General features: G+C 47.8%; 1 protein-coding gene across 2 annotated transcripts in view; it reads left to right on the top strand.

The window, feature by feature from the left end:
• Nucleotides 1-25179, top strand: part of cpamd8 (C3 and PZP like alpha-2-macroglobulin domain containing 8) — a 126329-nt gene that overhangs the window by 21042 nt on the left and 80108 nt on the right. For both annotated transcript variants that reach the window (XM_080213173.1, XM_080213172.1), the window contains exons 6-19: nucleotides 844-861; nucleotides 1803-1857; nucleotides 2434-2547; nucleotides 6553-6637; nucleotides 7012-7120; nucleotides 8189-8416; nucleotides 11752-11922; nucleotides 12860-12988; nucleotides 14987-15167; nucleotides 16050-16222; nucleotides 17185-17334; nucleotides 19436-19603; nucleotides 20738-20880; nucleotides 22775-22837. In XM_080213173.1, coding sequence (XP_080069299.1) covers nucleotides 844-861; nucleotides 1803-1857; nucleotides 2434-2547; nucleotides 6553-6637; nucleotides 7012-7120; nucleotides 8189-8416; nucleotides 11752-11922; nucleotides 12860-12988; nucleotides 14987-15167; nucleotides 16050-16222; nucleotides 17185-17334; nucleotides 19436-19603; nucleotides 20738-20880; nucleotides 22775-22837 — 1787 coding nt within the window. The remainder of the gene's footprint in view (nucleotides 1-843; nucleotides 862-1802; nucleotides 1858-2433; nucleotides 2548-6552; nucleotides 6638-7011; nucleotides 7121-8188; nucleotides 8417-11751; nucleotides 11923-12859; nucleotides 12989-14986; nucleotides 15168-16049; nucleotides 16223-17184; nucleotides 17335-19435; nucleotides 19604-20737; nucleotides 20881-22774; nucleotides 22838-25179) is intronic.

Genomic DNA, 25179 nt, shown 5'->3' with positions numbered 1-25179 from the left:
TTACAGACTGCCCCAGGCCCACACTGAGCTCTGAAGCCAGGGTGGGCCTCACTCCAAGCCACATTCCAACTGTCATCTGGTTTCTCACACAATACATGTTTGGGAGATGATTTAAGAATTCCTGTCTTGTTCAGGACTTTTATAAATATAGAAACCTTCAGTTCTTGTTAGATTTGTGGACATTTGGCAATCACTTTGATGACAGTTTGGTGTCATAATGTTGAACAAATATAGCTTTTTTTTCATTATTGGGATGTGAGCATCGCTGGAAAGGCCGGAATGTTTTGCTCATCCCTAATTGTGCTTCAGGAAGTGATGGTGAGCTACTGCTGTGGTCTGTTGTTAATCTTTGTGGCAGATTCAACCATGTCACTTCAGAGAGGTGCTTACAAATCAATCACCTAGGGTTACAGATGGACCCGGAGTGGGTCCCTACATCGCACCTGGCATCCAGTTGGACTTTTGATAACTTCACGGTCACTGTTACTGAGACCGGAGATAGGGCAAAGTAAAGCTCAGCACTAACTCGTCCCCTTAATGTTTATATTTCACTCGATGGTTGGAGGTGTTTACATTCTGTGGGTGAGACTTTGGAAAGAGATGTTCACTGTGCTGTTGTCCTCCAGGAAGATAAATGAGATGTGTTTGGATTGGTGTGTTGAGTATTTGGGAGTGAATGCGAGTTGGGCTGAGCCCCGGTTATGTGGGCCCAGTGGGTTTGGGGATCGATTCTTTCAGCTTTCTGAGACAGGGCTGGTCTTCTGAGTAAACCTGGGTATTTTTCAGGAAACTCATTCAGCGATTCCCCTGATTCAGGTTTTGTTCTCTCTCTCTCTCTTGCAGCTCGAAGCGTATATTGTGGTGAGTACCCAGCTTGCACTGAGAATCAGACCAACAACATCATGCCAACACTCACTCCGCAAGGCCTCTGCAGAGGGATCAAGCCTGGGTCACTCCGCGATAGTTATGATCCCCTCATTGGGGTTGTGCATTTAGTGGGAATCTGTTTCCCATTGTCATTCTTGCATTTTCTCTCTGTCACCCTTAGCATTGCTGTCAATTAATCTGTCTGTGTGTGTGACTCTCTTTCATTCTCTCGCTCTCGCCCCCCCCTCTCGCTCTCGCCCCCCCCCCTCTCGCTCTCGCCCCCCCTCTCTCGCTCTCGCCCCCCCCTCTCGCTCTCGCCCCCCCCCCTCTCTCTCTCGCCCCCCCCCCCCCCTCTCTCTCTCGCCCCCCCCCCCCCCCCCTCCCTCTCTCTCTCGCTGCGTTCTCCCCCTCTCTTTTTGCCACAGTGCTGGATAGATAACAAGTGATTCCAGTTAAAGACCGGATAACAAATTTGCTGCACTCTCTCAGATTCCAATCTTCCACCCACATTCCACTCTATTGCATGTCATTCAATACTTACTGTAAAGCAATGATATCCAGACTGTGACAGTGAAATTACATACAGACCCACATCCTATCCCTGTGTGAGGCAATCATAGTCACTGACCCCTGTCCCTTCACCAGGTCGGGGGAATCACACTGACACAGACCCCTGTCCTATCATCATGTGGGGGAATCACAGTCACAGACCCCTGTCACATTCCCGTGTGGGGGATTCACACAGACACAGACCCCTGCCCCATCACTGTGTGGGGGAATCACACAGACACAGAAGTGGATGTGATCAGTGAAATGTTTGATGCAATATAAGGAATTGTTTTTTGATAATCGGTTTGTGATTCCATTTCTCTTGCTCTCGGTTTCAATGACATTCCCAGTGTATGTGTGTCTTTTTCTCTCCCTCTCCCTCTCAGGATCCCCGAGGGTCTCGGATGATCCAATGGAATGACCTGAAGCCAGTGTGTTGTGGTGAGTCTCGAGCTTCTCGTCTCTGACATTCCCATAAAATTAAAACCAGTAACAAATTAAAAACTGGATCGTTACCAGCTTTCCCCATCATAACACATCTTGAAAAACTAAACCCCTCCTGTTACTGCCTTCAGGCTCCCTCCCCTCTTGGGAGCAGTGAATTTGTCTATGTGATGGGTTACACAGACTCTCTGGTATCTAACCAAGTGCTGGGGTGTTCAACCATGGGTAGCATCGCTATTCTATTCTGCCTAAACCCTCACCGTCACCGGATAGCAACCAGGCACGGGAGCACCAGCGATGTCACCCTCCCTAACAGGGCACCAGGTGCTGGAGGAACAGTCTATACTTGACACTTCTTTTCTTAGATTTGAATCCGATCTTTTGTTTTTAATGCAGTCACAAGATGCGGGAACATCAGCAAAGCCAACATTTTGTGCATGCGTGTGTGTGCGCACGAATGGCCATCTGTGGGACAACTGATGGATGCCCAGCTTTGTGACTTACTGGAACAGGGAGTTATACAAACAAACCCCCTCACCCCAAAAATAATCCAAAATCTTTGCTCCGTTTCAGGCATTGTAAATATGACTTTCCCCCTATCGGAGCAGCCAGTGCTCGGAGAGTGGATAATCTTCGTACAGTTACAGGGTTACAGCTACAATAAAACCTTTGAAGTTCAGAGATATGGTGAGTGTGGCACATGTTCTGTTTTGCTGCCGTCTCTCCCTCCTGCTTATAGTGTTCATTGAACTAACAAAGCAATTATCCCAACTTCCCCATGGGCTTTAGTATGTGTCGCCCAGTGCCTGTGTGGTGAAGGGGATTGTACCCTCTGGGTGGTGACCCTGGGTGTGTTTAATCAGTGTGTGTTGTGTGAGATTCCTATAGGATTGAGTTGTGTGATAAGTTGCTGCGGCTGATGGTTCAGTGAGGAAGTGTTACATGGAGCAGGGAGTTCCTGACTCAGTGGCTGCTGCTGACTGAGGCTGAGAGCTCCAAGATAAACAGAACTTTAACATTTCTCTATCAGCTCCTAGTTATTTTGGCAGCGATATTGCCCAAGAGGCAGAGCCTGTTTTTAATTCATTGAAAGTGGGTTGCCTGGTAACCAAATGCTGTTAGTTCAATGCTGTAAAGCAGGGAGAGATACGTACTTGCTGATAGGCTGAACTGAGTCTGATGGGTAGAGGGTGGGTGATGTACTGGAGGGTAGTAGTTGACCTGATTCCAATTCCTCACTCAATATAATCTTGTGTGGCAAAGCCAATGATCGACTGTACAAAATCTTGTTTCTTTATCTCTGATCAATCTTTTCAGCTCTCCAATTCCTTCCTCTGCCACCTGGTTGACTTTTGGTTTACAATTCAGGCTGAGTTTGTCTCCGTTACAGAGTTTGCTGCTTCTCTTGCACGATGCTCAATTTTTAAAATTCTCATCCTTGTTTGCAAGTCCCTCCATGACCTTACCTCATCCCTAACTCTACAATCACCACAAGCCTTTGAGATCTCAACATTCATCTAATTCTGACCCCTCGCTCTCGCCTTTTGCAGCTGTGTCTCTCACTGCCTGGACTGTAAGCTCTAGAATTGCCCCTCTAGGTGCGGTTGGTGATAGGGGGAAGGAGTTTTAACCCATTCTCTGGCACCAGCTGGGAAGTTTGAACTAAACCATAGGCCAGTGCTGCCAGAATCTCATGCGTGTGGGAGTATCATCGGGGTGCACCTGGGGAACGACTTCTCTGCACAAACCCAAACTTTGTCCCGTTTGGCCACTACTTCCTGCAATTTTTCCAATATCGTCTGCTTTGAGCTCATCCGAAATTCTTTTGCCTGAATCCTAACTCAAACCAAGCTCTGTTCACCCCTCACCTTCTTTACTCCCAGTCCAGAAAAGCCTTCATTTAAAAATCCTCATCCTTGTTCTCAAACCCCTCTGTGACCTGGTTCCCTCCATCCCCGATATCTTTGTAATCTCCCCCAAATTGACATCCCATGATCCTTCACAGCACTGACACTCCGTTACTTAAGGAGAGAGAAGCATTTTCTCCAGGGTGGAAGAGGCAATTACTCGGAGGCACAGGTTTAAGGTGCGAGGGCCAAGGTTTAAAGGAGATGTACAAGGCAAGTTTTTTACACAGAGGGTGGTGGGTGCCTCCAACTCGCTGCCAGGGGAGGTAGTGGAAGCGGATATGATAGTGACTTTTAAGCGACATCTGGACAAAAACATGAATAGGATGGGAATAGAGGGATATGGTGCCCGGAAGGGTACGGGATTTTAGTTCAGTCAGGGAGCATGGTGCAGGCTTGGAGGGCTGAAGGGCCTGTTCCTGTGCTGTAATTTTCTTTGCGATATTAGGACAGGTGACCAATGATTTGGTCGTAGACGTGGGTATTAAGAGCATCTTAAAGGAGGAAAGGGAACTAGGGAAATTAGGGGAGGGAATTCCGGAACTTTGGGCCCACAGAACTAAAGGCTTGACTACTGAAGGTGGATCGGAGGAAGAGCGCAGAGATCTCTGACGATTGAAGGGATGGAGGAGATTACAAAGATAAGGGAATTTGGAAATAAGACTCAGAGTTTTAAACTGGAGAGTGAACGTGTGCCTGAGTGGGACTTGAACAGGATTTGGTGCGAGTTAGAACACAAGCAGGACGATTTTGGATGCCCTGAGGTTTCTCATTGAGCAGCCAGTGTTGTGTTGGAATAATCAAGTCTCGATGTAACAAAGGTGTGAATGAGAGTTTCAGCAGCAGATGAGCTGAAACAGGTAGAACTGGGAGATGTGATGGTGCAACTATGAGATGGAAGCTGAACTTAGGGTTTACATAGCAACCAGCTTGTAAACTAACTCATTCCAGCTCAGTTAGTTGACAGGGAGTTGGGGGGAGTCTAGCTGGGGAATGGAATTTCTGATGGGCATTGGCGATGGTGGCTTCGATCTTCCCTATATTTAATTTGGGGAAGTACCTTCTCATCCAATCCTGGATATTGAATAAACACATTCAGGGTGATTGTCAAAAGAATCAAAGGTGACATGAGGAAACAATATTTTGCACAGCGAATTGTGATCTGAAAGACAGTGCCCAAAAGCTCATGGAATCAACAATAACTTCCAAAAGGGATTGGAGAAATACTTAACAGGGAAGAGTTTGCCAGGTTTTGGAGAAAGCTGGAATGGGAGTGAAGGGCAGTGGGCCTTTCTTCTCTGTGTATGACTGATTTCTGGTGAATTAAAATCTAGTATCAAAGAACAAAGAAAATTACAGCACAGGAACAGGCTCTTCAGCCCTCAGGCCTGCACTGACAATGCTGCCTGACTGAACTAAAACCTTCCGGGGCCATATCCCTCTTTCCCATCCTATTCATGTACTTGTCAAGACGCCCTTTAAAAGTCACTATTGTATCCATGTCCACTGCTTCCCCCGGCAACGAGTTCCAGGCATCCATTTCTACCTGTGTAAAAAATCTGCCTTGTACACCTCGTTTAAACCTTGCCCCTCATACCTTAAACCTATGCCCCCTAGTAATTGACTCTTCCACCCTGGGAAAAAGCTTCAAACTATCCACTCTGTCCATGCCTCTCATAATCTTGTAGACTTTTATCACGTCTCCCCTCAACCTCCGTCATTCAAGTTAGAACAAACGAAGTTTCCCCAACCTCTCCTCGTAGCTAATGCCTTCCATGCCAGGCAACATCCTGGTAAATCTTTTCTGTACCCTCTCCAAAGCCTCCACATCCTCCTGGTAGTGTGGTGACCAGAATTGAATATTATATTCCAAGTGTAGTCTGATTAAGGTGCTATGAAGCTGCAACATGACTTGCCAATTTTTAAACTCAGTGCCCCGGCTGATGAAGGCAGGCATGCCCTGTGCCTTTTTGACTACCTTCTCTACCTGCGTTGTCACTTTCAGTGACCTGTGTACCTGTACACCTGGATCCCTTTGCCTATCAATACTCTTAAGGGTTCTGCCATTTACTGTATATTTCCTATCTGTATTAGGCCTTCCAAAATGCATTACCTCACATTTGTCCAGATTAAACTCCGTCTCCTATCTCTCTGCCCAAGACTCCAACTAATCTATGTCCTGCCGTATCCTCTGATGGTCCTCATCACTATCTGCAAGTCCACCAACCTTTGTGTTGTCTACAAACTTACTAATCAGACCAGTTACATTTTCCTCCAAATCACTTATATATATTACAAACAGCAAAGGTCCCAGCACTGATCCCTGAGGAACACCACTTGTCACAGCCCTCTGTTCAGAAACGCACCCTTCCACTGCTACCCTCTGTCTTCTCTGACCAAACCAGTTTTGTATCCACCTTGCCAGCTCACCTCTGATCCCATGCGACTTCACCTTCTGCATCAGTCTGCCATGAGGGACCTTGTCAAAGGCTATACTGAAGTCCATGTAGACAACATCCACTGCCCTACCCTCATAAATAATCTTTGTCACTTCCTCAAAAAACTCAATCAAGCTCGTGAGGCACAACCTCCCCTTCACAAAATCATGTTGTCTCTCACTAATACGTCTACTTAGTGCCAAGTGGGAATAAATCCTGTCTTGAAAAATCCTTTCCAATAATTTCCCAGTGTCAGTAATGGACAAATTCCCTTAGAGTGGGCGGGGGATATCCATGGAAACTGAGTATTGACCTGATTGTAACAAACATCTTTATCTCTGACCTAGTTTTACCGAAGTTTGAATTGGTCATTGATCCGCCCAGGTATATCCAGGACCTGAACAAATGTGAGGAAGGAACCGTCCATGCCAGGTAAGATCATCAGCTTGAAACATGGGGCTGGACTTTGAGCCCAAGGCAGGCGGGTGCTAAAGATGTAAGTTGGTGAGCTATTTGCCCAGCTCCATCCCACCCCCTTGAGACAGGATGGATGGGCAGCAGGGTTACCTGCCAACAAATAGCAGGCAGACAGTTAGCCAATTGTTGGAGGCTGACTGAGATTTTCCAATCAGCGTACAGGTTCCTATGGATTGGAGGTGGGGGATGGGGTGGCATGGAGGTTGGAGATGGGGGGGGTGTTTGGGGTTGGGGATAGCGGGGAATGGGGGGGTGTTGGGGATGGGTGGGGTGTTGGGGATGGGGTGGCGGGGTGACCAGGATCACTCCATGATCTCTGTCTCTATCAGGTACATGTTTGGGAAGCCGGTGTTGGGGCGATTGACAGTGAACATGACGGTGAATGGAGTGGGTTACTATCGACATGAGGTGGGACACCCAGTGGTGAAGACCATGGAGGTAAAGAACTACTGCTTTCCAACTATGACAGGAGTTACTGATAAGATAATGTCTCTCAATGAATTGCTTTGCATTTCAGCATTTACCCAAGTCTCCCAGAGCAGCAACAACACATTAGACACAGAATAAATAGCTTTTACATACCGTCCCCATCATACTCTCGCAGGTTAGGGGTTAGATACAGAATAAAGCTCTCTCTACACTGTCCCCATCAAACACTCCCAGGACAGGTACAGCATGGGGTTAGATTCAGAGTAAAGCTTCCTCTACACTGTCCCCATCACACACCCCCAGGACAGGTACAGCATGGGTTTAGATACAGAGTAAAGATCCCTCAATGCTGTCCCCATCAGACTCTTCCAGGATAGGTACAGCACTGGGTTAGATACAGAGTAAAGATCCCTCTGCACTGTCCTAACCTGAGGGGAGAGCCCACATTGCTTCACTTTCCGATAACCCTGCACTTTTTCATGTAAAGTTCCACTCCCTTTTGAAAGCTGTCATTGAATCTACATCCAGTGCCCGTTCAGACAATGCATTTCAGATCATAATTCAGTGTTTTTTAAAGAACTGTCTTGACTAATACTTTTTTTTTGTCAATTATTTTAAATCTGCTTCCCTGGTTATCAAACATTCTGCCAGCAGAAAGTTTCTCCTAATTGATCCTATCAGAACCCTGCATTATATTGATCCACCCTGATTGCCTGTAAATTGGCTCTTTACCAGATTTTCCACAATAACTGAAATCCCTGGCATCATTTTGATAAATCTTCTCTGCACTCTCTGCAAAGTCTGCAAAGTTGCTAAAGTGTGGTATCCAGAATTAACACCATATTCTAGCTGATGCCTAACCTATGGTTTCTGTGTAGTTGTATGCACTGCCTCTATTAATAAAGCCAAGCATCTCTGTGTGTTATTTAATGAGCTTCCCCTAAGATTTGAATACATCTACCTCTTGTCTCTCTGTTCCTTCACTGTCTCTTCACATTGTACTGTTTAGTTTATGTTGCTTCTCCTCATTCTTCTTCCTACCAGAATGTCTCACTTTGGAACTCTTGCTTTCCGCAGATTGACGGGTCGGCCTCTTTTCCCATTTGTGCCAAGGCCATGATGCCAGTTGACGTTCCAGATCATTTCCGAGGTTCAGTGAACATCTGGGCCTCGGTGACGAGTGTTGACGGCAGTAAACAGATCACCTTTGACGACTCGACTCCGGTTCACAAGCAGCTCATCGACATCAAGTATTCCAAGGACACTCGCAAGCAGTTCAAACCTGGTCTTCCCTACAAAGCCAAGGTCAGAGGGCACGCAGACCCAGTGCACAATTTCCATCGAACACCAACAAAGGACATCCGATATGGCTGACTTTCTCTTCTTGTCCTGTTCAACCTTTTTGCAGACTTTGACACTGTTAATCACACCATTCTTCAAAGCCGCTCCAGTCTCACCCAGCTGTCTTGTTCCATTCCCATCCGTCTAATCATAGCAGCCCCTTTTCTTCCTGCTCCCACACCATTACCTCTGGTAACCCCAAGGATCTGTCTATGGACCTGGCCCCATTTATTTCTCATCTACATTCTGCCCCTCAACAACATTGTTAACTTTCACATATCCACTGACTGTGTCCAGCTGTACCTCATCACCGCCTCTTTCAACAACTCCTAACTCAGCTTGTCTGACATTCAGCAAAAACTTCTTCCAATTATTTAGGGGAAGACTGAAACCATTGGGTGGAATCTTGTTGAGGTGATGGGGGTCCCGCCTTCTTTATTCTTTCATGAACTGCATGTCTCACTCAACTATTTCAGTGGACAGCTGAGGGTCAACCACATTGCTATGACTCTGGAGTCACATGTAGACCAAACCAGGTGAGGATGGCAGATTTCCTTCCTTAAAGGACATTAGTGAACCAGGTGGGTTTTTACAACATTCAACATTGGTTTTGTGGCTATCATTAGAATTTTAATTTGGGATTTTTCTTTGCCATGGTGGGATTTGAGGTCTCCAGGTTCCTTGGATTCTTAGTTGAGTGATAATCCCACTATGGCACACCTGCTCCCAGCCCACGCAAGTCCCTCGTCACCTCCTTTTGGGAAGTCCTGTTGCACCTTGTGTGACTCGGGCACGGGGGAGGCCAGTGCCGGGCATTCTCCGGGAAGGAGATTCCCAAGGATGGAACTCCCATCTGTTGAGAGTTTCTGGCTGTTAGAACTCCACTGACTGGCAGCCTCGCTGATAATACAGCTACCCAGAGCCAAAGGTCCCCGTAAGAGGCAGGCAGTAGCTAAGTGATGGTGGGGGAGAGGGAGGGCTGCATGCGTGATTGAGCACTGGAGATGGGGGCTGGCTCCTCCCCCCCCCCCCCCCCCCCCCCCCCCCAGATTGAGGGATCCCTCCCATTGGGACTCACAGACAGCCTGGCTTGTGGTCGATCCTCCTGTCTGCTGCTGGGTTAACTACCAGTGGTGATGGACTGAGGCCCTGAGTCAGGCATTATTTTCTCACTCATGGCCTCAGTCAGTGATGGAATGGGGACACCGCTTGTAGCTCTTTCAACACAGACAGTGCCTGCACTATCCTGACACCCTCCCACTCGATGAAGTGCCCCTACCCCACCCTGTGCCTCCTGCGAGGGCATTAGATCCCACCCCTTTGTCTTCTCAAACCATCACAAATTCTGTTCTCCAGCCACTAATGGTGTCCCTCTCACCGGCATCTGACTGAGACTGAACCAGTCTTAGCAACATGCTGTATTCGAGATGAGCTTCTGGTGAAGTCTACATATCTCCACCTCTATAATGTTGCCAGAATCTGCCCTTTTGGAAATCTTGCCCATGACTCTCACATTTAAACTTCGCTATTCAATGTGAACTGGCCTCCCACATTCTCCCCTCTGTCAATATTTCAAAACTCTGTTGCCTGCATCGAGTTCTGCTTGGTCATCTCCCCAGTGTTTGCTGGATCCGCACTGACTTTCCAGCCCAGAATATTACAAATAATCCCCCGCATGCCCCCCTACCTCTGTCCCTGCTACAACACGGGGTTCTGTTCATTGATGGGATGTCGTGCTGGAGCCTGAAGTCTGGATAAACTGAGCAGCACTTTTTGGCTCACAGGGAGGCTTTCCCAGTGCCAGGACACTGATTACACCAGAAGCCTTGCAGGATGCCAGATCCTGACTGAATGTAATGCCACTGACAGCTGCTTATTACTGGCACTTGTAATGATTCTGTGTTCAGCACAGAGGCAGAGTTAGGATCCTGGAGCCGTTGCTCATTATTGTGCACACGACTTGTCTGATTTGTTTCATTCAGAATGAAGTAAAATTGGGAACAAAGCTCCGGAGTGAAATGAAAAGATTTAACCCATTAACGAACTCTGTGTAAAAATGACGTTGATTGGTCACAGATTTCAGGCAGCCTCTTAACCCCGGAGTCACAATTAAATCTAACCAGAGATTCAGTGACATCATCAGCTTTAACCCCTTGTTTCCTGGTCACCTTGTGGGGTACAATTTCACCCAAATAGCCTTCCTTTGTTCCTCTCCCAACCAACTATTGGACTGACTGGGGCATGACAGCTACATCCACTGCTTTCCTTCACTGACCACCCCATGTGAGGAAGATAACATCCGATAATGAGCAGGAACAAAGCGGAATTCCCTCCCTCCTATTCTTTGATAATATTGTCGGAATCAATCAGTGATGATGAAAATCCATTGACATTTATACCATGGTGGCGCAGTGGTTAGCACTGCTGCCCCAAGAACCTGGGTTCGATTCCAGGCTTGTGTCCTTGTCTGTGCGGAGTCTGCACATTCTTCCCGTGTCTGCGTGATTTCCTCTGGGTGTTACGGTTTTCTCCCACAGTCCGAAAGAGGTGCTGGTTAGGTGTATTGGCCGTGCTAAATTCTCCCGAACGGATGCCATATTGTGGCGACTAGGGGATTTTCCCGCTAACTTCATTGCGATGTTAATATAAGCTTATTTATGACACTGATAAATAAACTTAAGAAAACTTATTCTGTTTTCATTCATGGCTATGGGACTTTTTGCTATACCAATCCCCAAACTAATCCCACTGCCCCACTCTCTTCCCATAGCCTTGAATCAATTCCAAACTATTCCCACTGCCCTGCTCCATCCCCATAGCCCTATATCAACCCCCAAACTAATCCCACTGCCCCACTCTCTCCCCATAGCCCTGTGTCAATCCCCAAGCTAATCCCACTGCTCTATTCTTTACCCATTAACCCTGTAACACATTTTCATATCTCTGCAATAATTTCCTAAGACTCCCATTCTCTGACAGCTGTTGGTGGGACAGGGAGGAGTTAAAATCATTGACAAAAGTTGCATCTTTTGTTTACTTTATGGTTGTTTTGATGGAGCAATTAGTTGTATTTTTATTCAAACGCAATCTGCTGAACTCAGATTCACATTTGGTCCCCTGTCCGAATGTCTCCTTTTAGCTTCAGTGTCACTTTTAGTTTGATAACTCGGGTGAAATTCCTCAGAATGTTTCACTCCATCAAAGATATGGTAGACCTGAGGGTTATGGAGAGTGGGAATCTCTCCGACAACTCCGGTGCTCCTTGACTAACAGGTTACTTTGCTGTGCTGTTTTCCCAGGTGGAGGTGATGTATCCAGACGGAAGTCCTGCGAATGGTATCACTGTGCGTATCAAAGCTGAGCTCACTCCGAAGGACAACGTGTACACGAGTGAGCTGGTGTCCGAAAACAGCAGGGTGGAGTTTGAGATCCCGTCCATTCCGACTGCTGCCCAGTATGTCTGGCTGGAGGTGAGGGGAGCTGCTGTGTGTGTCCGAGAGGCTGCATGAGGTCAGAGTGTGAAGCCGCATGCAAATTGTGCAACTCACACAAAACATACAGTAACTCAACATGCACTGACATGCACATGTGCACACACAAACTTGTATTTGCACATGCACACATTCACACACGTTTGCACACGCAGATACACACAGACATATGTTTGCACATGCACACATAACACAGACATGTTTGCACACACAGACACGTGTTTGCACTTGCACACACACCCATGCACACTGAAGCATAGAGGGGATTGGTGAGATGTGAACTTGCAGACAGCGATGAATCTCCAAGAGACTGACTGTGTGTTCACTATCACCAGAAATCAGTGTTCAAAACAGAGGGCCTTTTCCCCACTGCATGACCCGATTTCAGGCTGTCACGAAGGAATGAGCTCATTTGTCCCTCCCTGCCTGTTTTGGGACTGGACGATTGTGAATAAAGTGGACACGAGTAATTCTAAGGGACATGAGGGTAGGGGGTTTGGAGGGTGGGATGGGTGAGGGGGGGTGGGGTGGTGGTGGAGGCAGACAGGAAAGTGGAGCTGAAACCACAATTAGATCAACCATGATCTCATTGAATAGTGGAGCAGGCTGGATGGGCCAAATGGCTGATTGCTGCTCCTTGTGTTCCCAGCAGACCCATGGGAACACCACCACCACCTTCTCAAGGACAACTTGGGGCTGGGCAATAAATGCTGGCCTGGCCAGTGATGATCCTATACCCAGAACAAATATTAAAAGTGATGATGGGAGTGTGGTGAGTGGAAACTTTAACCTCCTGGCCAATGTCACCCCATTCCACCAGTCCTGGTGTCAGAGAGGGTGGGTGTGGGCAATGTTTAAAAATGGCAATGATTCTTTGAGCTTATTCAGACTGCTTCCTGATCTCCCTGTTCCTCAGACTAAGGTGACTGCTATCAATGGGACCCCAGCTGGTGACCAGTATCTCCCCAGTTACCTCTCCATCAGCAGCTGGTATTCACCGAGCAAGTGCCATATTCAGCTTCAGGGGCCTGATAGAGCCTTCAAGGTGAGGAGTTATTCTGGGAAATTCTCAATAACTGGAATCTGAGCAGAGCACAGAGTATCTGAACATATTGAACAGTCACTGCAGCTAATCAGCAACAGGCACTGATAACCGCAGGGTTAAACCTGTGGAATACCGGCTTAGTTCTAATACTAGAATTCTGCATCACAGAAAGAGACCATTCAGCCTTTCAGCCTGTGCTAGCACTTTGAAAGATCAATTCATCCACCAGTTCCCTGTTCTTTCCATAAGACCATCAGACAAAGGAGCAGAATTAGGCCACTCGGCCCATCAAGTCTGCTCCACCATTCAATCAAAGCTGATATTTTTCTCATCCCCATTCTCCTGCCTTTTCCCCATAACCCCTGATCCCCTAATCAATCAAGAACCTATCTATCTCTATCTTAAAAACACTCAATGCCCTGGCCTCCACAGCTTTCCGCTGCAAAGAGTTCCATAGATTCACCACTCTCTGGCGGAAGAAATTCCTTTCCCCAGACTCCTGAAAGTTTCTCCATTTCCAGTATTTATCCAGTTCTCTTTGAATGTTCTTACTGAAGCTGCTTCAGCTGCCCTCCCAGATCACAACATCTCACTATGTTTTAAAAAAAAACTCCCGTTCTTTTCGCATTTGTATTAAATGTGTGTCCCTCTGGTGACCAACTTCCCACCACTTGAAATAGTTCATCCTTATTTACTCAATCAAAACTTAACATGACTTTCAACTCCTCTATAAATCTTAAGAATATAAAAACATAAGAAATAGGAGCAGGAGTAGGCCATCTAGCCTTTCCAGTCTGCCCCGCCATTCAATAAGATCACGGCTGATCTGAAGTGGATCAGTTCCACTTTCCCGCTTTCTCCCCATAATCCTTAATTCCCCTGTCTATCAGAAACCTATCTACCCGTGACTTAAATATATTCAGTGAGGTAGCCTCCACCACTTCAAAGGCAGAGAATTCTAGAGATTTAACTGTCTCTTCCCTTAACTATCTCTGCTCCAAAGAGAACAATCCCAGCTTCTCCAGTCTCTCCATGTTAACTGAAGTCTCTCATCCCTGGGAATATTCTAGTAAATCTCCACATCTAGTAAATGGACGCCACATCCATCCTACTATGCCATCCCAGAATTGAACACAATGCTTCAGCTGAGACCGAACCAATGATCTGTAAAGATTGAGCATAACCTCCTTGCTTTTATAATTTTTTACTCTCTTAATAAAGACAAGGATCCAATATTCTGAATCGAAAGCTTTCTCACCTTGTCCAGTCGGAACTGTAAAATTTTATCTGTTGTAAGTCTGCCCATTTCAACAATCCAATGTCTATTGCTTACGATGTTTGAGTTTTGTATCATTTACAAACTTTGAAATTATACCACGGGGCGGCACAGTGGCTAGCACTGCTGCCTCATAGTGCCAGGGACCCAGATTCAATTCCAGCCTCTGGTGATTGTCAGTCTGTGTGGAGTTTGCAAGTTCTCCCCATGTCTGCGTGGGTTTCCTCCGGGTGTTCCGGTTTCCTCCCGCAGTCTGAAAGACGTGCTGGTTAGATGCTTTGACCATGCTAAATTCTCCCTCAGTGTACCCAAACAGACGCCGGAGTGTGGCGACTAGTGGATTTTTACAGTAATTTCATTGCAGTGTTAATGTAAGCCTACCAGTGACTAATTAACTTAAATTAGTTTGTAAATGTTTATCAGCTTCTCAATCCAATCGTTCTGATCTTAATTCACCTGAAGGTCATAAACTTGCCTCTAACCAGACTGTAACCTGGAGTGGGATCTCTGGTTCAGTTGAGTAGTGAGCTCAGTATGGTGAAGCTGTTAGTGACCCTTTTTGCTGGGCAACTGACCAACCAGCCCAGGCCAGACTGGGGCTAGAGGCTCTTTCTGCCCCTTGTGACAATGCCACCCTGGCTGGGATCCTGGCAATGACCAACTCAGAAGCCTAGGCCTCCTCATCTTAAAATCAAACTCATGCCATGCTTTGGTGGTTCCAGGTTGGGGAGGAAGCTCAGATTCCCCTGAAATCTACCTGCACCTGTGACTTCACATTGCACTATGAGCTAGCTTCGCGGGGAAACATTGTGAAATCAGGGAGGCAGCCAGCGAGTGTCACTCAGCAACGGAGCAAGAGAGCCACAGTCACCTTCGACAAGGAGAAACAAACTTCACAGAACCGTGAGTGAAATGGAGGAAGGACTGTGGGAGAGGGGGAAACTGACGGAAAGCTGCCAGCGAACAGCGTGACAATGATAGAGATGGGGGGATAGAGATCTGAATGGTTTGTGCCTGTCTGGGTTTATTGATCTCTGGGTGAGGGCAGGATGCTATAATTTACTGCACTGCTCTGTGGAATGTAGCCTCGTGTTACCAATCTGATTAAAAACAAATAGCCTCCACGGGCAGCCTGGTGAGCTTAATCTGCCTTTAGCTTCCTTAGCAAAGGAGGTTCATTCCTATTGATACAGCTCAGAAAGATAATCATGTAGGATAATGACCATAATCACTTCCTAATGTGTGGAGATGCCAGCGTTGGACTGGGGTTGACACAGTAAGAATTCTCACAACACCAGGTTAAAGTCCAACAGGCACTCAACTGAGGAAGGAGCGAGACTCCGAAAGCTCGTGATTCTAAATAAACAAATAAACTGGACTTTAACCCCCAGTGTTGTGAGATTTCTTACTGTCACTTTCTAATATAGCAGAGGGTTGTTGGACAAAGAAGTTTGAGAGGTTTGTAGCAGTGTTCTGAAGAAGTGAAGAAACTATGACCAGAGGGACGCAGATTTATGGTAATCGGTGAAAGAACCAAGAAGGGAATTGAGGCAATTTTTTTTTCTTGCAATGAATTGTGATTTGGAAAGTGGAGATTCAATTGGGTAAGTGCTGGAAGAATATAGGACTGTGGGAACCAGGGGTGAGACTAATCGAATAGCTCTTTCAAAGAGCCAGCATAGATGCAATGGGCTGAATGGCCTCATCCCACACTATATAATTCTGTGATTTTTGTGAAACATTAGGAAAGCTGGGAGTTGAATGGAATTGCTGCTTTCTCCTCAGATCAGTCCAAGTCTTCAACCAGTGAAGTGGATGTTTGCAGTACCTCCCTACATTTCACAGTCACATACAACATGATTCCACTCGCCCGGCTGCTTGTCTACTACGTCCGGGAGAACGGCGAGGGAATCACTGACAGTATCCAAATCCCAGTCCAACCATCCTACGAGAATAAGGTGGGTGCCCGACAACTTGTCCTTATTAAGCACCATTATTAGTAAAATGGCTTGAGACGCTTCACCAGAGTAGTTAAAAACGCATAAAGAGATATGAGGACAAGTGGCCAAAGCTTGATCGAAGAGGCCAGTTTTAAGCAGCTTCTTGGAAGGGCAGAGAGAGGGGGAGGGGGTGCGGGGGGGATTGGATCCAGAACTTTAGGGCCCAGGCAGCTGAAGTCACCTCCACCAATTTTTAAAGTTTTATTCTATTTTTTAATTAGTGTCACAAGTAGGCTTACATTAACACTGCAATGAAATTACTGTGAAAATCCCCTGTGGTGCTGGAAGTGATTAAAACCTGGGATACTCAAGGCCAAAGTGAGAGGAGAGCTGAGATCACTTGTGGGGCTGGAGATGTCCGTGACGGCGAGGGAGTGAGACCACGAAGACAGTCGGAAACGAGGATGAGAATTTTAAAATGGCTAGCACACCAGCCTCACAGCGCCAGGGACCTGTGTCTGATTCCGGCCTTGGGTCACTGTTTATGTGGAGTTTGCACATTCTCTCTGTCTCTGCATGGGTTTCCGCTGGGTGCTCCAGTTTCCTCCCACAGTCCAGAGAAGTGTAGTTTAGATTGATTGGCCATGTTGAATTGACCCTAGTGTCAGCAGGGGTTAGCAGGGTAAATATGAAGGGTTGCAGAAATAGGGCCTGGGTGGGATTGTGGTTGGTTCAGACTAGATGGGCCGAATGGCCTCATTCTGTACTGCAGGGATTCCTTGCTCAAGACTTTGCCGCAGTGGGAGCCAGTGTGGAGCAGCGAGCAGCCAGTGATGAATGAACAGGACTTGGTGCAACTTTAGGTATGAGTGAGTTTAGATATGAGCAATTAAACTGGGAAAGAAAGAAAACCAGCTGGTGCAGGGTGAATACAGCAATGAAAAAGATTCACAGTCTGCTTTCTTTGACCGAACGTTCAGGTATCGATTTCACTTTCTGCCAACAAGACTATGCCCGGCGAGCAGATCAGTGTTGCGGTGAAGGGAGAGGCCAGGTCCTGTGTATGCGTGGCGACGGTGGATAAGAGTGTGTATCTGTTGAAACCAGGCTTCCAGCTCACCACTGAAAAGGTAATCAAACTCCGCACTAGTTTTACCAGCGTGTAGAAACTGCACTCTCTGAAGTATAGAAACAGGAGAAGGCCATTCAGCCCCTCCATCCTGTTATAGAGTCATAGAGGTTTACAACATGGCAACAGCCCTTTGGCCCAACTTGTCCATACCGCCCTAGTTTTAACCACTCAGCTATTTCCAATTGCCCACATTTGGACCACATCCCTCTATTTCCCTCTTACCCAGGTAACTATCTAAATGCCTTTTAAAATTCAAAATTGTTCCTGCCTTTAGTACTACCTCTGGCAGCTCATTCCAGACACTCACCGCCCTCTGTGTGAAAAAAGTTGCCCCTCTGGACCCTTTTGTATCTCTCCCCTCTCACTTTAAACCTATGCCCTCTAGTTTTAGACTCCCCTGCCTTTGGGAAAAGATGTTGACCATGTATCTGATCTATGCCCCCCATTATTTTAGGGACCTCTATAAGATCACCCCTCAGCCTCCTATGGTCCAGGGAAAGAAGTCCCAGTCTATCCAGCCTCTCTTTATAACTCAAACCATCAAATCCTGGTAGCATCCTAGTAAATCTTTTCTGCACCATTCCACCATTCGATTAGATCATAGTAAACTTAATTCTGAGTTCCATCTATCCAGCTTGGTTCCATAACTTTTACTGTCCTGACCCAACCTAAATCTATCAATCTCAGTTTCCACATTTTCAGTTGCCCTCCAGTCTCAGCTGCAAGGAGTGAGAGCCAGATTCCACTTTGAGAGGAAATGCTTCTCCCGTGAGGGGAAATTGAATCTTCACTTCAAACCCCCTCAATCAGTTTGTTCCTTAATCTTCCAAATTCAAGGTATTACGAGCCTATTCTATGTAACTGTTCCTCATGATTTTAACCCTTTCAGCCCTGGTATCATTCTGGTAAATTCTGTGCTGTAGTTATTTCAAGGCCAGTCTCTCCTTCCTAAGATACAGAGCCAGAACTGAACTCACCGACTCCAGACAGGCTCTGACTGGAGCTTTATGTTTGCCACATGTGATCCTCAGCTGTCCAGACCATCTGGAAAGTCTCCAGTAGTGGGGAAAAGATGACATTACAATTAATGATGCTTTTCCCCTGTCCCAAGGTGTAGACCCTCGCTAGAACCCATTTATCACAATCACCTCACCAATACCCGTTGTATGAAACAGTGACACCATATTTGAACATGGGGGGCATCACAGTAGTTCCAGTGCTGTCCTGATCTGCATTTTCCAGGTGGACCCATTGATTAGTGTTTGGGAGCAGGAACGCTGACTGATTTTAATCCCCTTATTCAAATATGGACACTAGCTTAGACCAGCAGACTCGGGCCTTCCTGGTTCAAGTGAGGGTGGTGATGGTCTGGAATGTGCTGCCAGGGGTCCTTGTGCATGAATCACAAATTCTCAGTCTGCAGGTGATCAAGAAGGCAAATAGAATGTTGGCCTTTATCGCAAGAGGGATGGAATGTAGAAGCAGGGAGGTTGTGCTGCAACTGTACAAGGTACTGGTGAGGCTGCACCTAGAGCACTGTGTACAATTTTGGTCCCCTTATTTAAGAAAGGATGTATTAACTTCAGACGGGGTGCAGAGAAGGTTCACCAGGTTAATTCCGGAGATGAGGGGGTTATGAGGAGAGGTTGAGTAGACTGGACCTATACTCATTGGAGTTTAGAAGGTTGAGGGGAGATCTTGTAGAGACATATAAGATAATGAAGGGGCTAGACAGGGTAGAAGCAGCGAGGTTATTTCCACTTGCAGTGGAAACAAGAACTAGGGGGTATAGCCTTAAAATATGGGGGAGTCAAGTTAGAACAGAGTTGAGGGGAAACTTCTTCTCCCAGAGGGTGGTAAATCTTTGGAATTCCCTGCCCAATGAAGCAGTAGAGGCTACCTCATTAAATGTGTTTAAGTCATAGATAGATTTTTAACCAATAAGGGAATTAAGGGTTATGGGGAGCGAGCGGGTAAGTGGAACTGAATCCACTATCAGAACAGCCATGATCTGACTGAATGGCGAAGCAGGCTCGAGGGGCTAGATAGCCTATTCCTGCTCCTATTTCTTATGTTCTTATATCCTCGATTGTCTCCAGGTGTTCCAAGAGTTGGCCAGTTACGATGTTTCAGACGCTTTTGGAATTCCGAAAGATGATGGTCACTTCTGGTGGCCAGGGCTATCGTCACGGCGCCGGCGGAAAAGAAGATCATCTGTGTTCCCCTGGCACTGGGACATCACCAAGGACGCTCACTTCGCCTTCAGCGTAAGCACCTCCTCCATCGAACATATTTCCACACTCCACACACACTGCCTCTCACTGGGGTGCGGATTCCACACACACTGACTCAAACTGGGATACGGGTCCCACACACACACACTCTCGCTGGGGTACGGGTCCCACACACACACACACTCTCGCTGGGGTACGGGTCCCACACACACACACACTCTCGCTGGGGTACGGTCCTACACAACTGACTCTCACTGGGGTATGGGTCCCACACACACTGGCTTTCACTGGGGCACGGGTCACAGACACACTGACTCTCATTGGGGTACGGGTTCCACACACACTGACTCTCACTGGGGTACAGGTCCCACACGCACTGACTCTCAGTGGGGTACGGGTCCCACATGCACTGACTCTCACTGGGGCACGGTCCTACACAACTGACTCTCACTGGGATACAGGTCCCACACACGCTGGCTTTCACTGGGGCCCGGGTCCCACACGCACTGACTCTCACAAGGGTACAGGCCCCACACGCACACACTGACTCTCACTGGGGTACAGGCCCCACACACACTGACTCTCACTGGGGTACGGGTTCCACGCACACTGACTCTCACTGGGGTACGGGTTCCACACACACTGACTCTCACTGGGGTACGGGTTCCACACACACTGACTCTCATTGGGGTACGGGCTCCACACACACACTGACTCTCATTGGGGTACGGGTTCCACACACACACTGACTCTCACTGAGGTACGTGTTCTGCACGCAGTGACTCCCACTGGGGTACAGGTCCCACACACTCTGACTCTGGGATACACATTGATTCTTCTTGTGTGGAACAAGGTAGCAAATCGGTGAAGGGAATACTAAATCTTTTGAAACTGCCTTTAACTCAAACATGCACTTTTTCCAGCACTAAATAGTTTGAGAATGATCTGAGGTCCCACACGGCCCAGGTCATTTTACCCCAAAGCTCTAGATGTGTCGAGTGAGTTCTGTTGGATGGTCAGGTGAATCCCCCCCTTGTGCTCTGACCCCCCACCCCTACCTCGTGTTCCCTGGCACACCTGGTGCTGATTTAGAGCTGTTCTGGGTGTTGGCGGTTATTCTCCCCAAGTCTGGTTCTCTGATCTGCCTCTGCTTTCTCGGTTACCTAGGAAACGGGCCTAGTGGTCATGACAGACATTGTGAGCCTGAATCACAGGCAGAATGGGGGGATGTACACAGACGAGGCAGTGCCTGCTTTCCAGCCCCACACTGGGACTCTTATGGCAGCCTTGCACCCGAGGACTGTGCCCAGGTAAGAGAAACTTTGTGCTTTGCCATAAGTCTTTATTTGAATGGATGCTGATGTATTTCACTGAGATAACACTCTGTTATAAAGCTGCCAGGACTCAGTCACAGGTCAGTAAGGCGGTGGGCAGGTGCTGCTCAAACTGACACGTGGCAAGGTCACCATCTAGACAATGTACCTAATGAATGCAGTTGGGATGTGGGAAGGCGTGTCATTGAAAGGGAAAAGTTGCAGGCCTTGGGAAATGGAGCGAATTGAATAACTCTAAGAAGAGGCAGCGCGGACACATTGGAATGAGTCTGATTCCCAGTGTCTTCAGTTCTTCAGTCATATGATAAACACAGTATTTTCCTCCCCATTTTAACATCTCATTGAAACACAGCCATTCTGACTCAGCACTAACCCTCTGACAGTGCGGCACTCCCTCAGCGCTGACCCTCTGACAGTGCGGCACTCCCTCAGCGCTGACCCTCTGACAGTGCGGCACTCCCTCAGCGCTGACCCTCTGACAGTGCGGCACTCCCTCAGCGCTGACCCTCTGACAGTGCGGCACTCCCTCAGCGCTGACCCTCTGACAGTGCGGCACTCCCTCAGCGCTGACCCTCTGACAGTGCGGCACTCCCTCGGCGCTGACCCTCTGACAGTGCGGCACTCCCTCGGCGCTGACCCTCTGACAGTGCGGCACTCCCTCGGCGCTGACCCTCTGACAGTGCGGCACTCCCTCGGCGCTGACCCTCTGACAGTGCGGCACTCCCTCGGCGCTGACCCTCTGACAGTGCGGCACTCCCTCGGCGCTGACCCTCTGACAGTGCGGCACTCCCTCGGCGCTGACCCTCTGACAGTGCGGCACTCCCTCGGCGCTGACCCTCTGACAGTGTGGGATTTCTAAATTTTTCCCCAGTTCCCTTTGTGACATCCCAGACTTGGTGTGAGTTTGGATTGAAGATTTGTGCTTAATTTGAATATTGTGGAGTGGTGGCAAAATAAAACAAAACAGCTGGATGGTAACCGAGAGGACTGTATTGTTAAAAGCGCACAATAAATTTAAACACATGAAAATCACGTGTTTTTACATTTAAAGAACAGTGAGCCCAGACAATAAAACCAGGAGCACGTACCATGGGCCAACTGAGCCGTGCCTGGACTTTCCCAATGCAGTCCCTGTTCCACCGGAGCATAGCTCCCTCTGAGCTCAGCGTCTAGAGTTGCAACTCAATCCTGGAGTGTCAGCTGGTATTTTATGCTGAGGTCCCAGGAGTGAGGCTTGAGTCCCTTTTTTCTGGCTTTGAGAGTTTAGAGCAATGAGCTACGAGAGTTGAGGGTCTATTGTTCCATCAATAAAATGGAGAGAGATCAGAGTGGGGCTGGGGTGCTTGTGCCCATGGCGGGGGGGGGGGTGGGGTGCTTGTGCCCGTGATGGGGTAGGACTCGTGCCTGGGGTGAGGGGCAGTGAGGCTTGTGCCCATGGTGGGAGGTGGGGGGTGTGGTGGAATGGACCTAGTGCCCATGGGGGAGGCAGGGCTCATGTGGGGGGAGGCAGGGCTCATGTGGGGGGAGGCAGGGCTCGTGTGGGGGGAGGCGGGGTTCATGCCGGTGGTGATGTCGGGGAGGAGGTGCGTGCCGGTGGATGGCGGAGGGTAGGGCTTGTGCCGGCAGGCGGGGCTCGTCCCGCTGGGTGGGGGAGGCGGGGCTTGTGCTGGCAGATGTGGGGAGGGACATGGGGTTTGTGCTGGCAGGGGTATGTGAGTGAGGCTTGTGCCCATGGGGAGGGAGTGTTGGGGCTCATGCCCGCAATTATTGACATTAAAGGTGGCTGTGATAAATTCCTTCAGGTTTTGCCTAGCTGCTGTCTCACTGACATTCTGCTCCTCTCTAAAGTCATTTGTTTCTTTCTGTTTAGGGCTGAAAAGAGGAAAAGAACTTATTTTCCGGAAACCTGGATTTGGCATTGCCTCAACATCAGGTATGAACAGTGGAGTTGGAATAGTTTCTCACCGAGTCTGGGAGAAAAGCATTCCCCTGGGCTAAGTGTAATGGGTGGGAAAATCTGCTCTTCACCGAGGTATTTGACTCTTAATTAGAACAGGTTTGGATCTTGTTCACACTGGAGGCTATTCTGGGATCGGCGCTGTGTAAAGACCAGAGACAGTCAGCTAGCTGGCATCAGTTAAGCAGCAGAGATTGGATGGAGTGTGGGAGGGGATTGGGGATGGGGAAAATTTATTATATGTTCACAGGATGTGCATGTCGCTGGCTCGACCAACATTTATTGCCTGTGCACCTTGAGAAGGTGCAGGTGAACTGTCTTCCCGAACCGCTGCAGTCCCTGTGGTGTAGGTACACCCCCAGTGCTGTTAGGGAGGGGATTCCAGGATTTTGACCCAGCAAAGGTGAAGGAACGGTGATATAATTCCAAATCAGCATGGCGGGGGAACTTCCAGGTGTGGAGTCCCCAGGTAACTTCTAGATGGCGGTGGTCTTGAGTTTGGAAGGTGTTATCTAAGGAACCTTTCCTGCAGTGAATCTTGTGGCTGCCTCTGTTGGTCGGTGGTAAAGGGAATGAAATTAATTTTGTGGCTGAGGTGCCAATCAAGAGGGCTGCTTTGTCTTGGATGGTGTCGAGCTTCTTGAGTGTTGTTGGAGCTGCAGCCATCCAGGCAAGTGGAGTGTATTCCATCACACTCCTGACTTGTGCCTTGTGGATGGTGGACAAGCTTTGGGGAGTCACCACAGGGTTTTGAGTCTCTGATGTGTGCTGGTAGACGCAGTATTTATATGGCTGGTCCAGTTCAGTTTCTGGTCAATAGTAACCCCCAGGATGTTGATCAAAATCTTCCTACCCTGCTTGTCTAAATATTACATCATGATTTTCCAAACTTAAATCAGAGCAGGAATTGTGTAGTAAATACACAGTGTAACTGTGTGAGCCTGGAAAGTGTAACCAGTGTTCCTGCCTTCATTTATTTATTTATTACTGACACAAGTAGGTTTACATTCACACTGCACTGAAGTTACTGTGAAAATCCCCTAGTCGCCACACTCCGGCGCCTGTTCAGGTACACTGAGGGAGAATTTAGCATGGCCAATGCACCTAATTCGCACTTCTTGCGGACTGTGGGAGGAAACCGGAGCACCCGGAGGAAACCCTCACACACACGGGGAGAATGTGCAAACTCCACACAGTGACCCAAGCTGGGAATTGAACCTGAGTCTCTGGCGCCATGAGGCAGCATTGCTAAACACTGTATCACCTTGCCTTTAAAAGTAACCACACTTCAGAAGTGCTTCATTGACTGCAGCGCTTTGGGGTGGTTGTGAGAAGCGCTACTGAAATGTGAGTCTTTTTTAATTGGAAATTTAGTGCTAAGTGTTGCTGTTAAGGTGAGGTGATGATATCACAGTACCTGCCGCAGACAGCCAGGCCGGCTTGAAGGATGTAATGAGGCTCTTATTTCCTGTGATCTTTTCCAAAGACTGTGTAAATTGTTGAAAAGCTCTGAATGCTTTGCTGGAAAATCTCCCAGTGCTTTCAATCACAGCATTCTGTGCCTGGAGCCAAAATATTCCACGTGGTCCCATGCAGGAACTTAAAATTCTATCAGCTTTTGAGCCAAAAGAGAAAAGTTTATCTACTTCTGAAACTTTCAGATCTTCAGAAGCAGCAGTTTATTGCAGTGCAGCAATATTGCTAGTATCCGTGTGTGCAGGGGTACAGGGGCACCGTAGGCAGCAGTCCAAGCTTCATCCTGTAGCCAGGTACCATGACAGACTGTGTCCAGCCTTCCCTGTGAACTGCATGTGGCAGCCACACAGCAACCCAGTGTTCCCGAAGTTACCTGAATAGGGTCTTGGCAAGACCACATCTGGAATACTGTGTATGGTCTTGGTCATCTTATTTGAAAAGGATGTCATTGCACCAAAAGCAGTTCAAAGAAGGTTCACTCTGCACAGTGCTGGGAGGAAGGGCCTACCTTCAAGGTTGGACAGGTTGGTGTGATACCCATTAGAGTTTAAATGAATGAGAGGCGAGAATGAAGAACGAAACATGTAAGATTCTGAGGGGCCTTGACAGTGTGGACACCAGGAGGATGTTTCCCCTTGTGGCAGAGATAACAATTAGGAGACATGCATTTTAAAAATAAGAGTGGCTTTTTAAAGACAGAGTCCGTACAGTACAGAAGGAGGCCATTCAGCCCATTGAGTCTGCATCAACTCCCCAAAAGCACATCCTGCGCATTTGCTATTACCAATCCAGCTAACTTGCACATCTTTGGACTGTGGGAGGAAACCGGAGCACCCGGAGAA

The sequence above is a fragment of the Carcharhinus amblyrhynchos genome, chromosome 26 (assembly GCF_965287045.1).
Source record: "Carcharhinus amblyrhynchos chromosome 26, sCarAmb.v2.hapA, whole genome shotgun sequence".
NCBI lineage: Eukaryota > Metazoa > Chordata > Chondrichthyes > Carcharhiniformes > Carcharhinidae > Carcharhinus > Carcharhinus amblyrhynchos.
Note: the sequence above shows the minus strand (reverse complement) of the source record. Positions and strands in the feature narration are given on the sequence as shown.